At 34.1% G+C, this 23459-nt stretch overlaps 2 protein-coding genes across 2 annotated transcripts in view; one reads left to right on the forward strand and one right to left on the reverse strand.

Annotated features, from left to right (window-relative positions):
* Positions 1–3643: 3643 nt before the first annotated feature.
* Positions 3644–4231, forward strand: LOC111625962 (putative uncharacterized protein FLJ37770; the record flags this gene model as incomplete). The annotated part of the gene is made up of 1 exon (XM_023369220.1): positions 3644–4231. A coding segment is annotated over one exon (588 nt), but the record flags the coding sequence as incomplete, so codon positions are not given.
* Positions 4232–4872: 641 nt separating this feature from the next.
* The window catches only part of LOC111625992, a 21434-nt gene continuing 2847 nt past the window's right edge, over positions 4873–23459 (reverse strand). The window contains exons 2-4 of the mRNA XM_023369261.1: positions 19328–19563; positions 4954–5176; positions 4873–4878 (exon numbers count right to left, since the gene is read on the reverse strand). Of these exons, the coding sequence (XP_023225029.1) occupies positions 4873–4878; positions 4954–5176; positions 19328–19563 (465 nt within the window). The remainder of the gene's footprint in view (positions 4879–4953; positions 5177–19327; positions 19564–23459) is intronic.

Here is a 23459-nt window from a genome sequence, read left to right on the forward strand (position 1 = left end):
ATAGAAGTGTAATTAGAATTACTTGCAAAATACAGGTATACCTTGCCTTACATCAGTAATCGGTTCCAGGAGAGGCGACTTAAGTTGAAAAACGACGTAAGCCAAATTTACTTGTGCCGAATTTACTCATCACTAGGCTAATAATTAGGATTAATAAGAATCTATTTTAAGCTTACAAACAAATAAATTTTAGTTTTTAATATAGTACAGGGAGAAAAGTAATCTAAATTTACGAATACATGTACAGTACATACAGTACATACTTGTAAATGTACATGTGTATAATTTGACGATGTTTACAGTACATTGCGGACTCTTTATTTGTGAATGTGGTTTGCTCTAAGACATTATAAAATAAGATGATTTTGTAAGGTTAAATAACAAATACAGTTATTAAAATTATTTTGTGACAGTAGAAAATAAACCAATTTATATTAAATTTACCAATATCGAGTGGTGCTGACAATGATGCCAAACGGTAGATATTGAAGCTACCATGGAAAGCACCAATATTGAGCACTTAAAGATCGCTAAAAAGACGAGAACACAGAAACACAGATATTTTCATGTTTCGTTTTCTACGATTTATGATGATTATATTAACATTTACTGTAAATGTAGTTTAATATGATTTTGTGCGCTTTTAACACTTTTCTAGTGATATTACAATTTCAGTATTTGTGGCCAACAGATATAAAGTCAAATAAAATGATTTAAACTTGATTTTTATTTTTCCATATATTTTTTTGACAAACGATGTATAATCAAGAACGATGTAACTCAAGGTATATCTGTATAAAAATATATTAGAAAATAAAAAACTAATGTAACAAATATAGATATAAAATATAATAATCTCTCAGAAATTATAACACTATGAAATAATAAGCAACTGTTATTTTATTACAAAAACTTAAAAACTAAAGCATATAAAAACTGAATGGAGAGTAGAAATTTTTAAACTGGAAATCCTATGATAAATGTAAACAATTAGAGCATTGCTTATTTTCAACTTTTCAGTGCTAAAATCTTCATAAAAATAAAACAATGGACATGTTCTATTTGTTGTTATTTTAGAAAAGACTCAAATAGTGCATGCTTTAATTTGTTGTAATTTGAGAATTAACTTGTTGATATTGGCAAGTTAAATCTAGAATTAATGCACAGTAAGCACTAATTTTAACAGAACTCATGATTTAAATCAGTGATTCTCAAACTTTTTCGATCCACAGCCTTTTTATTCCATAAAGTTATACCCAACCCCCCCAACTGTGCACCACTGTCCCCTAACCCATTTTCCCTTGTATCAGAAAGGTTTGGAAATATTCTCAGAAACACATTTTTTTTATGAATCTCACTTTATGTCCTTACCATACATTGTTCTCAACATCTGGAAACCATTAAACACAATGTTTCTTCTTACCTGTTTAACAGAGGAGAGGGAAAGGCTGTCAGTGACCCCCAACCTTTGCCTATGGTCACCATTCAGGACCCTGTCTCCAGCATCTCCTGACACCCACTTGCTTCTTTTTGCCCACTAGATTTACTCACCGCCCACAGAGGGCAGTAGTGCCCACTTTGAGAACCACTGATTTAAATCTTATTCTAGATTTAACCTGAGGTGGTGAATACAACCATTAATGACATAGGCCCAATAAGATTATAATGGAGCTAAAAAATTCATAACTTCTTGTATCTTTTCTATGTTAGATATGTTTAGATACATGAACACTTACCACTGTGTTACAATTATGCTATAGTACGTATAGTCTACATGAATAGTAGCTTATATCATATAGGTTTATGTATGTTATGATGTTTGCTTAATGATAAAGTTGCTTAACAACATATCTTTCGGAATGTATCCCAGTCATTAAGCGACACATACCTGTAATACAATTTACATTTTAATACTTAAAAGTTATACCTCCATTTTCTTTTTCATTTCCTTATATGAGATACTCATTTGTCAAATCAATTAAGTCCACAAAATAAAGAGTAGAGAAACTGATAATATACATTATTTTTAAAAATTCCTTTAAATTTTAAATTTAAGTAATTCATTGTAAGATGTATTAAAGCATATGTGAGAAATCAGACTCTCTTATGAGAAATTTTTGGTAATAAAAGTCGTAGAAAATTTTTCTTTCATCATTATCTCCTGTTTTCACCCCTTTGCCCAGGGAGCAGACCGTGTGACCCCAGGACTTGTACTGCATCACTTAGAAAGGTGACCTCCTGTGTAGATGTCCGAGGCAACCGCGGAAGAACTCCCCTCTCCCCATGGGACTACTCGATTGTAAGATATCTGTGTTATAACTAATTAGCAACCACAAACATGTGTTACTGTGTTGAGGGTGGACAAAAAGGTCACCTACAAGGATAGACCATATGGTGAGAAATTATATCATGTTACCGAGGATGGCCAGTCATCTCCCCAGGTGATGATGAATTTAATACTAATTGGTCAAAAGATGTCTATATAGCGTCATCACACATGACAGGGGAGACGGTAATAAATCTGGAGAACTGTCAAATTCAAGTAAACAACACACGCTGCAAAGACAATTCCGTCAACGGAATCCCAGATATTTCCCACGATAAACGGGTATAAAAGGGGATCACTCCCACACCTACGGGCGATCGTCGAGGGACAAAGCCAAGGATCGGACTCTTCAAGCCTTCTCTGCCTCTGGATACTTTGCAGCTTCTGATCGCCGCTCCAAACGAGGTAAAGATTTAGAATATTTTTGCTTCCCTCTCTCTCGGTATACCTGGGACTTAGAGAATATTCGTCTCTCAGTTTAGACAGAGACTTAGAAAATATTCGCTACCTTTATAGGTTTTAGGTTAAAACATAGAAAATATTGGATAGAGGACCTTCGGCGGTCCCACCGATGGGAAAGACAGACATTGTCTGTCTGATATTGTTGCAATGCAGATATAGTATTATTATTACTTTGTTTTTGTTTAAATATAAGATGTACTCTCATGTATTTATATTATTTATTTTATATTAAATATGTTATTCTTAAATCTAATGTCTCATCTTTGAGTACGATCGACACCTCGTCACGACTTCACTACCTCTCCCCACTCAGTTAATAAGGCCATTCCTGACTACAAAGCCAATAAGTGGGGAGAAGTGCACTGCTCTAACCCCCTTGGTTCACACATAGCTTTAATGTAACAACATATAAAATACATCTTACAATGAATTACTTAATTACAAATAATTTTATATGTAACATTAGTGCTATACTTCAATGTAACAAAATATAAAATTGGTTACATGAGAAATTAAAAATAACAACAATTATTCCAAATTTTTTTTAAAAAAACCTAAAATTTTCAGCTTTTTTTCAGTAACATATCACACAAGGAACTGTCCAGAAGATGGAAAAACTATAGGCTTTATTAATGGAAAAAGTTTTTTCCATTAATACGAGGGCTGTTCGGAAAGTTCGCGACCTTGCCTATATGCGGCACTGCGATCAATTTAATTTTTGGCGGGAATAATTCAGCCATCTTTGCTAAAGATACGATACCAATTTCCGCTTGATTTGTCAAAAAGTTTTGCCACGACAGCTTAGCAGATAGTCAATGTGCACATGCTTTGTCAAAAATTGAGAAGACGGAGACTCGTGCAGTCATAAAATACCTGACAAAAAAAGGGTTGACCCCATCTCATATCAAAGCTGACATGGATGAAGTTTTAGGAGAGTCTGCTCCTTCGTACACCACTGTGAAAAAATGGACAGCCCTTTTTAAATCTGGCAGAGAAAGTGTGAAACATGACCCTCGCAGCGGACGGCCGTCGACTGCTGTCACTGAAGAAAACATCGACAAAGTTCACAATTTGGTATTAGCAGATCGCCGTTTGAAAACACGTGAGATAGCTGAGACAACAGGCATCTCTGTCAACCAAGTGCACCATGTCCTAACCGAAAATTTGGGTATGATGCAGGTCTCAGCAAGGTGGGTGCCGCATCTGCTGACCGCCGAGCAAAAACGTGTTCGCACTTTGATGTCAAAGGAGTGTTTGGACTTCTACCAGAAAAACCCACAGGATTTCTTGCGTCGGTTTGTGACTACTGACGAAACGTGGATCCATTACTACACTCCTGAAACAAAAGAACAGTCGAAGCAATGGAAACACCACAGTTCGCCACCACCAAAGAAGGCAAAGACAGTTCCATCAGCGGGTAAAGTGATGGCCTCGGTTTTTTGGGATGCTAAAGGCATCATCTTTATTGACTACCTAGAAAGAGGAAAGACCATTAATGCTGTCTATTACTGTGAACTTTTGGAAAAACTGAAGAAAGAAATCGAAGAAAAGAGGCCACACTTGAAGAAGAAAAAAGTTCTGTTCCACCACGATAATGCACCTGCACATTCCGCCAGAATCACTGAACAAAAGATAAACGAACTTCGCTTCCAATTAGTTCCACATCCACCGTACTCACCTGATTTGGCCCCCAGTGACTTCCACCTTTTTCCAAACCTAAAAAAATTCTTGGCTGGAAAGAGATTCCACTCAAATGACGAAGTCATCTCTGAAGTGAATGAGTATTTTGCACACCTTGACAAATCGACCTATTGTGATGGCATAAAAAAGCTAGAACATCGCTGGAATAAGTGCATTGCTAACAGAGGAGATTACATTGAAAAATAAAAAAGTTTTAACATTATTTTGTTTGTTTTTCTATGTGAGGCCGCAAACTTTCCGAACAGCCCTCGTAAAGCCTATATCAATTAGAGTTCCTTGTGTGATATGTTACTGAAAAAAACTGAAAATTTTAGGTTTTTTTAAAAAAATCCACAGAAACCAGTAACAGAATGAACAATTATTCCAAAGATATACTGAGGACATTAATTCTAAATTATTTAATAAATATTAAATAAAATGTTGAAATTAAACATTAAGATAATACTTGATTTTTAATCACTGACCTGTGTATTATATAGTTTATTTTTTCCTTGATATACTGTTACATCATTTTCTGTATTGAAAAATGGTTCATAATAATCATTTGTAAAATTCCTAAAATTTCCACTTTTGTCACCAGATCCAGTATCACCATAATTCAGAGTATTCTGAATACCAAAATTTTGTGAAACTCTTTTCTTTCCTACATTATAATTTCCTCCTGACCACATATTGTTGTATGGAAAACTTTAAAAGAAAAATAACAATAATTATTATTTTGCACAAAATGTCAATAACATACACAATTCAGTTATCAAATGAAAATAATAAAAGTAAACAGTACATAAGATATATTTTATTTTTGAATATTTTTGTGTCATTTTTATACAGTATCTGTACCTTCTAATGTTAAATTCATATTAATATATAAAATCAATATCATATCATTTATAGAATCAATATCAATATCATCTACAATCTGTTTCACCAAAGAATACAGCTCTCCAAAACATATGATGTCACTCTGAAAGCTTCTCATTGGCTACTGGGCACTATTCACTTCACATTAACCAAAGAAAAGTTCTGCTGATTTTAACATTCAAAAATTATTATTATGGTATCGCCTAACTTACAAAGTTATTAAAGAAATACATAAAGTTTACTTCCTTTAAAACAAATTTTACCATCTCCCTTATACTAATAATGCCAATGTCGAAAGAGTCAGACTGGGTCTGCCCAATTTCAAATAAAGAGTTAAGTATTTTGACTGAATTTTAACCTACAAATATTTTAATGGCATCATAAAGAATTACTGGCTCATGTTGAACATTCCTTCTAGAATAACTAGAGCACAATCTTGTTTATATACCCCTTTTTATTGCTCAGCATTAAGTCACAGATACATCAATCATATGTCACCCATCAAAAATCACCTTCATCAAAACTTAATAAAATATAAAAACCTTTGTGAATGCTTTATTCATAATGTATGATCTTTATTTCCTTTCATCATTTGTTCATTTCTTTCTAAAAATTTCTTAAATTTGTTTTTTTTTTATAATTGTTATTTTTGATTTTATTGTATTTTGGGATAAATCATGTTATTCGGGGTGGAAATCCTTTGTCAAACTGAGTTCCAATTATATGTAAAATAAATAAATAAATAATGACTTTAGCAATATATTGTAACCTATAAATAAGACACAATTTCTTAAATGAAATGGACAAGGGATAAATTCAGAAATTTGGACATGAAAAATCCAGAACAATTCTCACACATGCACAAAGTGTATCACCATTACTGTTGAATGCTTTCTCAATAAGATAATGCCACATTTCTTAACGTTTTATTTGGCTGTATTTTCTCTCCTTATGTTTGTTTCTTTTACATATTCTTTTACATTTTACAAGCGAAGTTGACAAACTATGAACAATATCGCCAGCTTAATCATGAGGTTCAACAGAAAATGAAGATCGATTGAGAGCAGTACTGGAACAAAGTGGCCGCTGACCTGGAAGCAGCAGCGTCCAAACATGAGTACCGTACCCTCTACAGCACTCTCAGAAAGCTGAGCGGAAAGTCCAAAGTAACAAATGATACCATAAAGAAAGCAGATGGAACATTCATAAAATCATCGACAGAACGATTGCAACATTGGAAGGAGTTCTTTAATAATCTGTACAATCATGACGCTCCTCAGGGAGTGTTGTTAGCAGACCCACCACCGATTGACCAGCCCACAACATCTATGTCAGACACAGAGCCTACAATTGCAGAAGTGAAGGCAGCCATTGGATCGCTGAAGATTGGCAAAGCTACTGGACTGGATCTGATCACTACAGAAGCGATCAAGGCTGGTGGTGACATTCATTCATTCATTCATTATTTTATTGTACATATATAATATATATATACAAACCAGTCCCGCTTTGGTGCATTACCGGTTGTACACAAAGAAATTACAATGCTCAGGTATAGATGTTGTACACATAACTCTAATGATGAAGAATTAAAAGAACACACAAAATAAAATACATAAAATAGTACATCAATAACATGAAAATCAAAATAAAAACAAAACAAGTTAACTGATCTATATACAACTATGTACAAATTCATGACAAGCTGCTGTTAGTATTGAAAAATGTGTAAAGTTCACCATTATTATCAAATATATATACTTGATTATATAATACATAAGACACAATAAATAAGTACAATAATCAGCAATTTGCCAATCAGAGAGAAATACTTGACATCAAAAGTGTGTCGATGACACCAAAGTACAAACAATAAAGGAAATTCAAAGTATGCTAAGTACAGTACATACAATTTATATGACAAAATGTATGGTCCTTAGTAACAATTATTAGAAAAAACTAAGATCATTAATTAAAATTATACAATAATCAAATATTATACAGAGATATTCATTCTACAGTTCCAAAATACAAATGTCAGATCACAATCTCCAGACACCGGTTAATCCTCGAGTTGAGAAGTAGCCTCGCAGATCACTGTATTACGTAGTCAGTCCTTTGTTGGAATTTAATTTTTTCTCTTAGATACACTGGGCAAGTTTTATCCATTGTGTTGTGACAATTCTGTACTCTGTTTTCTCTTAAGCAGTTAGCACACTTCGGCGAGTCATGTTTGTTTTGACAATCTTTATATAAATGATTTCCGTTACAATGGCTACCCACATTTTCTTTTAATTAAAGAACAATTTTTTGCAAAATGTCCAAATGATAAACAGCGATAGCACTGTGTTATAGGGAGAAAGTCAAAGACAGGACAGGTTGTCCCAAAGAAGATGGATTTTTCCCGCTTTTATCATATTTTCTCTAATTTGTGGAGATACTTCAAGAATCCAGGAAATATGATTTTCATTTTTTTGAATTAAGTGGAAACCTTACATTAACATTTTCAACAAAAGTGCATTCAGTATAGGTGGGAAAAATGTACAGGTTTTGCTCAAAAATGTCTAATGCAAAGTCCTCTTTATTAATGGTTTTCGGAACGGAAGCAATTTTGACTAATGGTAGTCTCTTTTTTGGCAAACGTGATACTAAACCTGGAATTTGTTCGACATCCTCTTTAAAGTAGTTTACCTCATTCTTATGGTTTAAATCTACTGCAATTCCACCATTCCTAATTTTCCTTATTCAACGTATGCCTACGCCAAGCTTATCAGGTCTCACGTTATTAGTTAAAATACTTTTCGTTTCATCAGAAGTGGCTCTATTATTATCACTATATACTAATACAGTATATGCAGGTAGAGATGGTTCGTCTATAATTTTAGTTTGTTTTATTCCCTTTTGTAAGATATCTTTATAGCTAGGAAAGCTAGGAACTTTTTTACTAGTTAGATCATCAAAAGAGATTTTCCTCTGATTTTGTACTGTTTGTTAAATATCCATTAGGATTTTTGTAGTTTCATCAACGTGAGCATCTTTGAATTTCTTTAAATCATCTTTAGTAGCTAATCCTGAAAGTGTCTGTTCAATATAATCATATAGATTATTTTTCTTAAAAATACTTTCCACCAGTTCTACTACTCTGATGAATTGTGTCAGTACATACGTTAAGTGACATTCCACTCCTAATTTGGCATTCGGGTTATGCTTGGAATATTGTTTAATCTCATCGATAATGCCATAGGCAGTGTTGTGAAATGTTTTGACTTCAGATTCCATACCAATCAAAATAATAGGTTTTAGAATTTAAAAAAAAAAAAAAAATTAACGGAGAAAATGTAACTTCCGGAAAAAGTTCTAGAAGTTTCCTGTAGAAGTCATTGAGCATTGCTATGACTACCGGCAATGCAACAGTAGTGTTGAAATTCCAAAATTTTTGTAGAACAGCGATAATTTAAAAACTATTGGAGATATTAGCATAAAATTTTTGGAAAAAGTCATGTTTGGTATCTTCTAAGAGACGCCCAAAAACTTTTCGGAAATAACGAGTCGGAAGCGAGTTATAACCCACTGAAATTTAACTGGAAGTAAGAGATAACTCCTTAACTACTGGGCCTAAAACCTCGAAATTTTAAAAATGTACTCACGTTGTTAGCGCGATAAAATATCCGGTTGATTGGTTAAGATGGTCAGGATAATCAAGGCAGAAAAATCGGGGTTTTCAAAAACGTGTAAAATCGTGAAAATCATCCAATCTTAACAAACTTGATATATTTTTAGTAAGAAAAATATATCAAGTTTGAACAGTAAGAAAAATACTTTCCAAAAATGTATAACAACCCTGACAAATTATAAGAATTATAGCAAAAAACTTTGAAAAACACAAAAGCAAAATATTCACTACCAATCTCTCAGGATCCAGCGCCCTCTCACTGGTGGTGACATCCTGCACCACCATCTTTATCTACTCATTAAAACAATATGGCACACAGAACAAATACCAGCTATCTGGAAGAAAGCTATCATCGTGCCAATCCACAAGAAAGGAGATAGCCGGGATTGCAGTAATTATCACGGTATCAGTCTCCTTTCCATCGTTGGCAAAGTATTTATGAAGATAATCCAATCAAGGTTACAAAAACACCGTGAAGAAACCAGCCAAGAAGAACAGGCAGGGTTCCGTCCTGGTCGTGGTTGCTGCAATCAAATCTTTGCCCTGCGTCAGCTTATAGAGGAAAGGACCAGATGCGGCAAATGGACTGCTGTCCTGTTCATCGATTTCAAATCTGCATTCGACTGTGTGCACAGGCCTGCGCTATGGAGAGCACTTGAGAATGAGCATATCCCACAAAAAGTTATCACACTACTTAAGGAAGCCTACAAAGATTCCACCAGTCAACTGCAAATCCGGGGGGAACTGTCAGAGGAGTTTACCATCCAGACAGGAGTTCGCCAGGGAGACATGGTCTCTCCACTATTGTTTAATATTGTGGTGGATTCAATTATGAAGAAGGCATTTGATGGGAGACGCGGTGTCCAGTTTGGGGATGGCCACTTTGTAACTGATCTAACGTTTGCCGACGACAGTGCCGTCTTTGCTGACAATGATGTAGTGGCCACAGACACGCTTTATGATATCGCCACTATCGCTCAGTCATATGGTCTTAAAATAAATGTGGACAAAACCAAAGTGCTTACAACAGATGGATCGCAGGCAACTGTTTACCTTAATGGAGTCCAAATTGAGCAGGTACAAGAGTTTAAATACCTTGGGTCACTGATCCATAAGAAAGTGGCATTGTCAAAAGAAACTCATGCCCGCATTGGACAGGCAGCCCATGCATTTGCCTCACTCAAATGGTGTATGTGGAGAAAGAATAACATCTCTTTGATGACCAAGATCCACCTGTTCCATATACTAGTCATACCAATCCTTCTCTATGAATCAGAAACTTGGACCCTGCTTAAGACAGACTTGGACAAACTTGAGACCTTTCAATTGAAATGCTTGAGACAGATTCTTGGTATCTCCCTTTGGGATCGCATCACCAATAATGCCATCCAGGCCAGATGCTAACAGCAGCCATCTGTTGAGAGACAAATTCAACAGCGATGGCTGAGATGGTTTGGCCATGTATGCCGAATGGATATTAACCAAATTCCCCACCAACTGCTCTTCTGACAGCGACCTACTCTGTGGAAAATCCAACACTCCGCACCTAAGAAAACATGGACCAAACACGTTGAGGAGGACCTCAAGAACCAACGGCTTGATCTGAACCAGGCAAAAGCGGCAGCCATGGATCGAGGGCATTGGAGGGGCATTGTGGAGAAAGCTCAACTTCCTGTGGCAGCCACAGCAGCATACTGGTTGTGCGGATGCCCGCAACCAAATGCCAGCTAGGGACAAAAGAAAAAAGAAGACATATGTTTTAAGACAAGCTTTGAATTTATAAGTAGACTGCAATATGATAGAAATGACTTCATACAGTCATTGATACATTTCCAATATTTCACATGTAATTGCACGTGGCCAAAAGCAAGCCAACAAATCACAAAGTTCTTAGTGAAAAGATATAAATACAGTGGTGCCTCGTATAAGGTACTTAATCAGTTCTAGGTGCACATCCATTAAGTGAAAAGTCCATTATACGAAACACATTTTCTCATAGAAATACATGTTAAAACATATAATTCGTTTCACATCATAAAATACCATACTGTACCATAAAAAAATGAAAATGGAGCAGTCACCAATTATGCCGGATAGTCAGATGATGTGAGGAGGAGGTGGAGGAACACTTTCGTTACACATTCATACAGATACAGACTTTTTTACACATTGCAGCAGGTCTCTTTTTATTGCTTTTTAATCGGAGTCAGATTCAGGAGAGGCTACCAGAGCTTGCAGGGTCATCTCCTCTTGTTCCATCCTTTGTTTTTGGCAGCTTGCTTCTTGAAAAACATGTCCAAGGTGGTCTGTTTTTCTCTCTTCTTCAACACCTGTTGGAAATGACGGGCAAGGGTGTCATTGTAGAGATCATTGATCCTGTTGGCCTCAGCTCTGTTTGGATAGTGAGTGTTGGTAAACTTCTGAACGTTTGACAAGGAAGTTTTCGTCGACTTTCACTCCTTCTGATGATTTCTTGCTTTGTTTCAATTGAAATCACCTTTCTGTTTTTTTAGAAGCCATGATTTGCACAACACTTGAATAAATGTAAATACCCTGCACTGAGGTGATGTATGTAATAAACAAGGGAGCAAGCCGAATCCCAACGGGAGCTCTGTACTTCAGATATACTAATAATATATTCTAATAATACCAATAAATTATAAAAATAGCAGATGGTCATTGGCAATGGCAAAAGAGTGAAAACATCATTCGCATTTGTTTGCATAAAGTTTGTTGTGTCGCCTCACGTAACTGCCAAATGGAAAGTCCGTTGTTCACAGCCAGTCCGTTGCTCAAGTCACATAACGGCCAAACAGAAAGTCCGTTGTTCGCAATGTCCGTTATTCGAGGCGTACATTATACGAGGCACCACTGTACATTGAAAAAGTTTATTTTGATGTGGCACATTCTTAGATAAAATACAATATTTTTCAAAATCTAATTAATATAAATATCTAATGTTTGTGGGGTTCGGGGGCCGTAAAAGGTTTATTAAACACTTTTTAGATAGAGTCCTGCCACCAGGTATGTTTTATCGGACACACCACCATTTGAGATGAAATGGATGATTAAGGCGCGAGGGTAAGAGTCACTCTGAAGTCCAGGAATGAGCTTCTCAGAAGGAAGAATGCAGAGTCAGATATAACCAATTTAAGGACATTTATTAACAGAAACGAAAGTTCAAAACAGAATTATAAAAGCCGATTTTGGAAATTTGCCTATTTTTATCTATATAACGAGGGGGGTGCCTAACGAGGGATATTCGAACTTACGCAACTCACAACATACCAGATAAACAAGATGTCTTCTCTTGTGACGTGGACTTGACTGCAGAGGTTTCTAGTGTTCGCTGCACTTTGTCTTGTGCTTGCTCGTTTTTGAGTAGTCCTCTCTTGAACCACTCTTTCTCCGATGCACGTGTGGTTTCACTCTCAGGGTCTCTGTCTGTCTGATTGCGACTGTGACTCCAACTCGTTCTGCAACAACTCTTTCTGTGACAGCATTTGCAACTCAACTGCCTTTCTCTAACTGGACTGTATACCCATCTCTAACTGGACTGTATACACATCTCTAACTGGACTGTATCTTTCTAACTCCCTTTCTCTGACTGGACCATGTCCTCATCTCTGACTGCACTTTCTCTAACTGCTATTTCTCTAACTGGACCATGTCCTCATCTCTGACTGCACTTTCTCTAACTGCTATTTCTCTAACTGGACCATGTCCTCCTCTCTGACTACTTCACCGTACCTTTCTCTGCTTGGGCTCTCCTTTCAAACCGTTTCAGCATGAGAAAGTTCATCATCGGGTGATGACTCATTGATAGTGTCATCATTGTAGCTGAGACTGTTTTTCTTATTTGGTGATGACATCCAGCTTTCTTAGAGTCATCTCTGAGTTGACATGACTCATCTTTGTTCTTAGTCATTGTTTGTTCATTGATTGCTTTGACTAAGTTCTTCATGTAAACATTGCCAAAAACAAAGGGGGGAGTGCAATGTTCCCCATTTCTATATCTTATATATATATATCTTTTATAATCTTTGATTATTTGATTGCTCCTTCCTCTTTTCTTTGGCATGGCATTGGAGGGGCATTGTGGAGAAAGCTCAACTTGGTTAATAAACTGTTTTATTCTAATTAATTTAAGTTAATATTAAAATTTGGAAAGAGGGAGTCCCTAGATTGGTAAAATAGGCGAACTTCCTCCTAGAACTTTGGTTGTTATTTTATATACAGTTGAGGGGGAAGTGGTGGTCTTCTCAGTACCACCGCTTATGCCGACGATGTTCTTATACTCATTGGTGGCAGGTCTCAAGCAGATTTGGAAACAAAATATAAATATTTTTGGAGAGGGGGAAGTGGTGGTCTTCACATGTTTATACAGTAAAAACTTGGTAATCTGATATATATAGGACTAGAAAGTGTCAGATTATAGAGATTGTCATATTACTGAAAGTATGGTGTCTGTTCAAAAAGTAACCAAACTTTTTGAATTGGGCAAAAACAGAGTGTCCAAATGTTGTGAAGTTGACAATGCTACATCTGTGATAACCCACTAAGTAAGCTGCTTTTTTGAATTGTTGATATCTTGTTTCGTTCTCATGTTATTGTTTTTTGAGTTAAAGGTGTTTCAATGTGTGTGGTGAATGTGCAATGTGACATTTTGTGTGAAACTGGGAAAAACTTTTACAAAAACATTTCAACTTTTGAATCAAGATTATGGAGGTGATGCTCTAGGTTGTACACAGTATTATGAATTGTTCACCTGATTTATAAGTGGTTGTCAATTAGTTGAAAATGACCCTTGATCAGGAAAGCCTTCAATCTCAACTGATGACATTCATGTTCAGAAAATCAGAGTTGTGCACTTTGAATTTTTGCCTCAAGGTCAAATAGTCAACTGTCAGTACTATGCAGGAGTTTTGAAACAATTGCATGAAAAAAATTTACAAAAGGAGATCAGAGTTGCGGTGAGACAACTCATGGTTCCTTTGCCACGACAACGTACCTCCTCACTCAACCTGCCTTGTCAATTCACCAGTTTTGTGCCAAAAATCAAATGACTGTCCTCCCCACCTCCCTACTCATCAGACCTGACTCCTTGAGATTTTTTTTTGTTTCTAAAATTAAAATCAGTGCTGAAAAAATACCATTTTGACACAATTAATGGCATTAAAACAAATTTGTCACAAGCATTAAAGAACAGTCCAAAACAAGCTTACCAGAACTGCTGTGCAAAGTGGAAACACTGCTGGGATAAGTGTGTGAATAGGGGAGGGAAGTACTTTAAAGATGACAAAAACCAATAATCTAACTTGAAGAATAAGCATTAAAAAAATAAAGTTTGGTTATTTTTTGAACAGACCAACTAAAGTAAATTCAATGGTTTAATCATTAGAAAAGAAAACATTTGTTTATTTTTATGATATTACTACATTGCATTAATCAGAAACATAGATCACATGGTATTGTATTTGATTAATTTGAAAACACAAATTAATTGTCAATCCTTTTAAAATAATTTTCAATTGCCTTTTTCTGTTTTGTCATCTGAGAGCACTGCCATCATTGGAAATCACTGTTATCAAACTGATGGAGTCCCACTAAACTTAATAGAAACTGGAGTTTAAATTATAGGGAATTTGCAGCAGCGATAATAATTCCTGAGGGTTGACTACTATCAAATTACTGGATATGTCAAACTAATAAATGTAAGAACAGCACTGAAATTATATTAAACTTTGAAATTCCAAATTTTAATATGTCCATATTATAAAAGAATTATTAATTATCAAATGCAAATTAATGAAATTTAATCATAAATACAAAGCACCTCTACTTATAAACATTCAACTTATGAACTCTCAGACTTACAAACAATTTGACCATACTGTGAGGGCTAGCCGGGGATACGGAGTAGTTAAGACTCTTGTACCACTTATTCAGCAGCTATCCATTTGAATAGCCCTCGGGTTGTCTAAAAGAATGGCTTTTCTATCAAAGAAATCAAGTGCGGAGGGACTTACGGTTTGAAGTAAAACAAAAGCGAAATTAGATAATCGCGTAATCACCCTTTTCCTTATCAGGATTCCCGACACCAGTTAATCAGTTTTATTACACGCGGATTAACACGCGTTATCCCTAACTTGTGAGTATGAAGAATGTAGGTAACTTGAATAGGAATGAGTATGAATAGCTAACATTAACCAAACCATATTTATAAAATAAACCAAAACATTTAATAAATCAAAAAATATCAAAAGTATACAAATGAATGAATAACAAATAGTTCTTAAACCTAAATCTAAATAACTAACTTAACCTAATCTTATTTTAAACCTGACGCGTGAGAGAGAGTTCACATTGATCTAACGATTATCATATTACCTTCTCAGTTCTTTCAATATTTCATTGTATGAGAATCTTCTATAATTATAACTATTCTCTTCTTATATTTTCTATGGCACTTTCCTTAAATAACTTTTCTTATGACAATCTTGTCGTATACTTCCTATGGAGGACTCTATAGTATGACTTTCAATTAACAAATTCGTATTACAGACTTATATGACAAACTTTCTTTGTGTGGCAATACCTCTTTTAACGGACTGCCCCGAATGGTGGAAAAATGTCCCTTTTATATCGGTCCTCTCTGACAGCCAAGTAGTGTGTGCAAAAGCTTCCATTTTTTATTCATCTCGACTCATCTCGTGAGTTGACCGTAGGAAAGGAAATCAACTTCCTTTCTAAAATCGAAAGTTTCTTTTGACATCCGTATTTGTAAAATTCATTGAAGTTTAAAATATTATTTTCTATTAATTTTCTTTAAAATTGCCTTCTCCTCCTTTCGGATCTCACAATACATATAAAATTTAAATTTTGCACGAATTGTAAAGTTCTGTTGCCAGTTATGGTGTCAAAGCCAGTCTTTAGCCAGTAATAAATAGTAAATTTTTAATAAATAATTAATGTGGATTTATTTGTATTGCATATTGTTATTTTTGTTTTCTTGCAAATATTGACTGTAACGGACACTTGGTACTGTACATGTGCTTGGTCGAGTGACCAGTGGCGCAAAGCTATTGTTCGTGGAATTATGACTAAACACCCCTAAGGCAGAAGTCCCCTAGCCACGGAAATGGTAGTCGTTGCAAGAGTAACCCTGTGCGGTATGAGAGGAACTGAGGGTCAGACACTTTGTGGTTTGGTCACTTGTTGTTAGGATGTCGACGAGTGCAAGAAGCAAGAACGAACGTATACTCCAGAATAGATTTGAACCTTGGGGTACGGACTCACCACTTTGAACTTGTGCCTGGCTAAGATTCCCGTTAGCCGTAACACTGACATTCCATCACTGCTCATTAGATGGCATAGAAATCATAATGTTGAAGTAATGGCATTTTTTGCTATTCTTTGTAATTTTTAGAAACTTTACAATTAGTGCTTCAAAAATGCACCCAAAACATAATGCAGTAGAGTCTCGAAAACTTGGCCACACCCTGGCAGGGCAAAAAAATCCTTAGTTAATTAATTTTCATTATAGACAGCTTTATGCCTCATAAAGTATTTTTCTGGGGTCTGTCTTATCAGGTAAATTACTGCACACAGTGTATTCATTAATTTTCATTTTCATGTAGTAAAGGCTCTATGCCTTCATAAAGGACATACTTTTCCTTTGTTTAAGGGTATTTGGGCAGTTTATTCTCTGTTGTATTCTTAAGTAAACAATACATACAAGTAGAGTACAGTATTTTCTGAGAAAACACTCATACTTATTTTTTTTTTAACCCCATTCCCGATAACCTGGCATTTTCACAAACTCGGCCACCCTTCGGTCCACATTAGGCCGAGTTTTCGAGACTCTACTGTAGTAAATCTAACAATGGAAGTAAGTGAAAAATGTGTCACTCTATTACCATGGAAACATTGACATTATAAAATTTATTAAAACATTATAAAATTAATGTGATAGGTGGAATACATGTACAAGTGAAATGTATTCTATTAAGTACATTAAAGAATCAAACACTAACAATAAGTGGTTATTGTGTGTACAGATGTAATTTCTAGGTTAGTTTTGACTTAGGAATATTTCAACTTATGAAAAAACCTTGGGAATCTAACCTACTCTTAAGTAGGGAAGTGCCTATAACTAATAGCTTTAATTATAATATATAGTTGATAAACAGTGTATAAAAAATAATCTATATCAGTTTCTAAAATATTTCTGTTAAATGGAATGCAATTTATATTTCTTACAAAAACAATCTATTAAATAAAAGTTCTGAAAGTTTTCTTTAATCTCAAGGACAAAAGTATTCATTGGTTTTTGTTAATCAATTTTTCCTCCCATTTCAATCACTCCTTTAATTATTTCTTATTTCTTAGAATAAATAAATAAATAACAGACAATATTTATTTCAAACTAACAATTTACAAAAATTAAAAAGCATTATCTTGATTAGTTTTTTTACAAAATTTCTAGTTTTATTAAGTTCTATTCTATATTGCATGCATAGTCAATAAAATTACCTTATAAATCTAGACATATCTATTTGTAATATTGAATCATTCAAATAATTAAACAATAAACAATTAATAACTATCTTTCAGCAAATTATTAAAGTTTTACATTAGTCATTATTCCATTGCATAATTATTATACAGTGCTCCACAAAAGTATAGAACTGCTCAAAAAATTGGTCTTTTAAGGGTCAAAACATGCACTAATAGATACAAATAGATTTTTTTTACATGTAATTCAGCACCTAACTTATAAAAACATAATTTTAGGAAACTAATTCATAGCTGACTGCAAAATAGTGGGAAGCAATTTGCATACTGCCACATAAGTATAGAACCGCCATCTTTCTCACAAGTTTGAAGTGTGGAAGTATTTTTTTTTTCATCATGCCTCGTGATACCCATTTAACAGACTAATAAAGGACAAATTGTAGCTTAGAGAAGCACTGATTTAAGTCATCAGGCAGTAGCAAACAGCATCAAATGTTCAAAAAAGGTCATTCAGCATTATTTGTCAAATCCTGCAAATTATAAACCAAAGCACAGAAGTGGATGTCCTTCAAAGCTTACCCTGCAAGATCACAGATGAATTATTAATGCAGCTTCTAAATCCACAGCATCCATGTATAAAATTTGGGATGATTTGGGTATTTAAGTACATCACAAAGCCGTTCAAAGGATTTTACAAGGCAACAACAACATTGTTTGGTCTCAAATGAAAAGTGCCCCTGCTCTTAAGCATGAGCACAAAGCTGCCCAACTCAATTTTGCTAGGAAAAATATGACCACTCAATGGAATAAGGTTTTTGTTTCATTTAGATCTATCGTGCTAGCACAAGAAATAACAACCTTTTTGTCGTATAGATAAACTTTCCAGGCAAAAAATAATTTAATTTGGATGGGCCTGGATGGGCCAGATGGTTTAGTGTTCTACTGGCATCATTTACAAAAAAAAGCTCAAGTATCAATACTTTTCACAAAGGAACTTCGGTGGTCGGAGTGTTATGGTTTGGGATGCTTTTCTGCATTGAGAAAATTGGATTTGGCATTCGTTACCTGTCGCATGAACAGTGTGCTGACTATCAACAACTTCTGGAGAACAAATTGCTGCCATACAAACATAGATTCAGAAGAATTCCTCTTATTTTTCAACAGGATAATACATCTATCCATGTATCACAAGATATAAAACAGTGGTTTGAAAATAAATAAATTGGCCAGTTCGTTCTCCTGATTGTAACCCTATAGAAAACATTTGAGGGATCTTAGTTGACTGAATTTATGACCAAAATCATCAGTATGCTGACATTGAACACTCAAAACAAGCAATTGTCACTGCTTGGAACTCTCGAGGCATCGATCATAAAAAACCTTGTTGATAGCATGCCAAATTGCATTTTCAATGTTATCAGTAAAGGAGGTGTGCAGATAAATTACTAAATTGAACTATTTTGTAGTATATAATTCTTTTTACATTCATTTACTAGTCGGCTCTATACTTTTGTCGTGCTTAAAATCAATTTTTTTAAAAAATAATTTCTGCTATTTGCTGCAATATAAAGGAAACAATGAGTTTTGACAAACATATTGTTCAGGATTTATGAAAACATAAAGTAAGGTAGCTATATCATGTGTGTAATTCCTAACCTTTGTATAGTAAATTTGCAGCAGTTCTATACTTTTGTGGAACACTGTATTATCTTAATGTACCAAAATATAATAAAACAACAAACTGCTAAATTTATAACAATAATATATATAATAAAAAAATAGCTTACCCATCAAATGTAGAAAATACATCATTATTTGAATATAGTGCAAAAGTTTCTGGATGCTCAGCCAATCCATTATTACTGTATTGATCCTCATCAACAATTTTTGATACTAAATCATCTAAAGCTGATCTCTCTGTTATGGGACAATTTGGATTAAATGTTGGCATTTGATCACTTGATATTAATGCATTTGAAGGGTTAAGAAATCCATCATTTTCAGAGCAATTTCTAATTCCCATCTAAAAAAACATTTAATTATTTAAAGAATGAATAAAACTCTAATCTCTAAATTTAAACATGTGTTTTTTTGGATGTAAGAGAAAGTGATACTTGATATAAATCAGTGAGTTCTAATAAAGCAGATTTTTAAGTTTATGATGTTTAATTACATTTTTTATCTATACTATATCAAATAATTATAATATTTAGATCTATATCATAGTTATTTATTAATTTATTTTTCAATACACTTCCTTTTACATATTAACCTACAAAAATGATATATTTTATCAATTTGGCATTACTGAATAATAAATTATGCTGTTTCAATGTTAAGATTTTTCAATAAACTTAAAATAATAATTTTAATTTACACAGTCAAACCTTAGATTTCAAACTTAATTAATTTCTAAAAATTGTTCAAAAATCAATTAATTCTCAAACCAAAACAAATTTTTCTATAAGAAAAATTATAAAATGGATTAATCTATTCTCCACCCCTAAAATAAAGCCTTTTTTTTTTACATTTTTAGCTGTATTTCATGCATAAAAACGCCAACATATGCAATGTAATATCATATGTAATACAAGATTATCCATATCCATTATATGTTACTGTGAAAGACCGAAATTAGAGAATGTAGATATTCTCTGGTGAATGTCGACACATATAAAATACGTTGGTGAAAGACTGAATATTTGGTTACATTATTATACATTTGAACAATCGCCGGTGTATGCTGACAAGCACAGATAAGCTTTGGTGGAGGTCAAAATGACACCCGAGAAGCCAACGTGGACAGAGACGTGATAATCTGTTGCCAAATTCTTCGCCGTTTCCTTCTGCTCAAATTGATGATACCATACGAATACAAGTTTCTGTGTCGACCGTGTCTGTACAGATGCCTGAAATGTGTTGGCGGTTGTTGTTGGAATAAAAGATTCTGACTTTTAGGTATAAATTAGCAAACAAAAATGGTACTTTCAAGCAGTTTTATACCCTTAATCAGTTCGTAATTTGTAAAGAAAAGTTACTTTCCATAGATGAGCTTTCTTCTCAAGAAATATCACTGGAGAAGCAGCTGCAGCTAATTCAAAAAGTGGAGGGCAAGACTATATATGTTGTCATTGCAAAAAGAAGTGTTCTACGAATAAATGCAGTTGTGAAATAAGGGACTCTTGTGCAATTCAAAGTTCCGTAACAGTTTAAGTTGTTGCAATAAATAAGATTGTTTAACATTAATCACATAATTTATGTGTACGTTTATTATTGTATTATTTTCTTTAATGATTTAGAATATACTTTTCGTTTTAGATTAAACAGTTTATTTACATTACTGTTACTTAAACTTTCTCCTATTTTGACATATTAGAAAGTTGCATTTTTGTCTTAACATAATAAAAATATTTTTATTCAACATTCACCATCAGTGCATGATGAATGTCAACATTTTCCGGTGTAAGTGAGAAATAATGATATTTAGCAAATATTTCGTACATACACGAAATGACTGTGTGAATGCTGACATTCACCAGAGAATGTTGATATTCGCCAGATATCGGTCATTCACAGTAACATATGCAGTGGGTAATCGGTTAATGAACAGATAGGATAATGAACACTTTCGCGAAAGATTTTTATGTTCAGACAACAAACACATGATCAGATAACAAACACCCCATAGAACAAACACAAGAATACAAGAAAAAGCGATGTAAAATAATGAATACCGATTGGTCTTCCCTTGTCTTCAGGCAACAATTCGAAACCTTTCAGAGTGTGGGAGACGTCAACATCGACGCTCAAACCAGTATATACCGATCGGATAGTATTCCTCCGAACTTTGAACTCACCCTTGTAATTCCAGCCTTTTATTTTTCTGACAAAACAATTCTTTTATGTATTCGTGAGAGTGTCGGGTAGGCACTCATTAAGTTTTGAATCTGTTTTCCTTTCCGAAAGGTGAGAGTATAATAGCAAAGTTAGAGAGTGAGCAGAAGAAACTTAAAGTTGCTGGGCAGTTTGGCGTGAACAAGTCTACAGTAGGCCATAGTTCAATCTTATTTAAGAAAAATCTATATATATAACCCATTCAACGAGTGTCTGTCCGTGTAACCGTTTGATAACGGAGACTAGAGGCGCCCCTATCATGTGTCATATTTCAAACATTCAAATTAACAATTTTAATTAACAATATAAATTATTATTATTATTATTATTATTATTATTATTAATTTGGCCTATAAATTATTTGATCAATATAACAATATAAATAATTCAGTATATTTGTAATAGGAATTTATTATTTCAGGGGCTTATATCTCGCAAAGGGTCGTGAGTAGGGGTATGGTTCCTTTGACTTTATTGTAGTACAGGGGTCTATGGTTTGGGGGGGTCGCCACCTCTTCATTCGAAGGGTAAATCTTACCATTGGGACTTTAACAGAGCTGTAGAGCATACTGATAGGAACAAAAAAGTCAAAGGAACCGTACCTCATGGAAAATTGTAAAAAACGCCCACTAGGGGACGTCCCGGGCTACTAGTAGTTTATAATCAAGAAGACAGAAGCGGATAAAAGAGTAACAAAAATCACATCTGAGAAATATACAACATCGAAGAGTTCATAATGGAACCTGAAACGGATCTGACAATAGAAGAACGCCAAGAACTCTTGAATGAAGAACACCAAGAAACTCGGCAAGATATGTTTTCTTCTAAAAAAGAGGATTAATGCCAATATCTGTTATTAAAGATCCTTTGAAGAAGTGGGAGGATGTCAGAACAACGGTTTTAGAATGGCATCCAAACCAGGTTGAGGCTTGGGGATTTCTACAATTGCAATTACTTACAAAAAATCCTGAAGAAGAGAGAAAAGCAATCGACATTAGACAGATTCTTTAACCCTTTCAAACAGAAAAAAAACATGACTAATAAAAACACAAGACTGTGTATGGATGTATTTTTATTATTACATATAAATAAACGTAGTAAAGTATATATTTTTTTATTTTTGGGGGTCTCCAGAACGAATTAATTAAATTCCCATCAAAACCTATGGTAAATCGATAATCGGTTAACAAACAATTCGGATAGTGAACAAAGTCTTGGAATGGATTATGTTCGTTAACTGATCACCCACTGTATATTAAAAGCAAAATGTTCTGTCACTGCCAACCGAAACCACTTTACAAAAAAACTGCTGTAGAAACTCTGCATGGATAAAATATAACCAAATCAATCAAGACAGACAACAAATACTTTATCCACACTTTCCAAAATATTATTTTTCAATTGCTTTGATTTAAATTTAAATTTTAATTAATTAATCTTGATTTTATTTTTAATTTTAATTTCAGTTTTAGTTTCAGTGTAAAAACCAGAGTTTTAATTAGTATTTTATTATTTTTAGTTTTAATTGACTGGCTACCTGTTTAATTAACTTGTCCTACATTGTTCCCGAAAATATTCATGTTGACCTTATTGACCTGCGTGGGTGATCCCGAATATTTTTGTGTTTACATCGGAACGTTTTTGATACTAGATGTCGTTATGCATCATAATTTTTATACAGGGTTCCTACTCAAATTTTTGTTTTGAATTCCCTGACTTACCCTGATTTTCCCTGACCAACTTTGTCCAAATTCCCTGACCCTCACATTTTTTAGTGTGGAATATCGACATAATAAAACAGCATTTACTGTTAACATTGAGTACATTTAGCCCTCTTTTTGCACAGTTGATATGCTTCAAAGACTGCCACATTAAAAAAATACAGTACATACATCCTGTAGAAAAATGTTTGATAGAATCCACAATTTCAATGTAATGAAAAAATAAGCAATTTACAAACAAAACACAAGCTTTTTATTTTATCATCATTTATCATTATTATTTGTATGTAAATCTAGTAAATAC

Source organism: Centruroides sculpturatus, unplaced genomic scaffold (genome assembly GCF_000671375.1).
Source record: "Centruroides sculpturatus isolate CEXI.00-Female unplaced genomic scaffold, Cexi_2.0 scaffold63, whole genome shotgun sequence".
Taxonomy (NCBI): Eukaryota; Metazoa; Arthropoda; class Arachnida; order Scorpiones; family Buthidae; genus Centruroides; species Centruroides sculpturatus.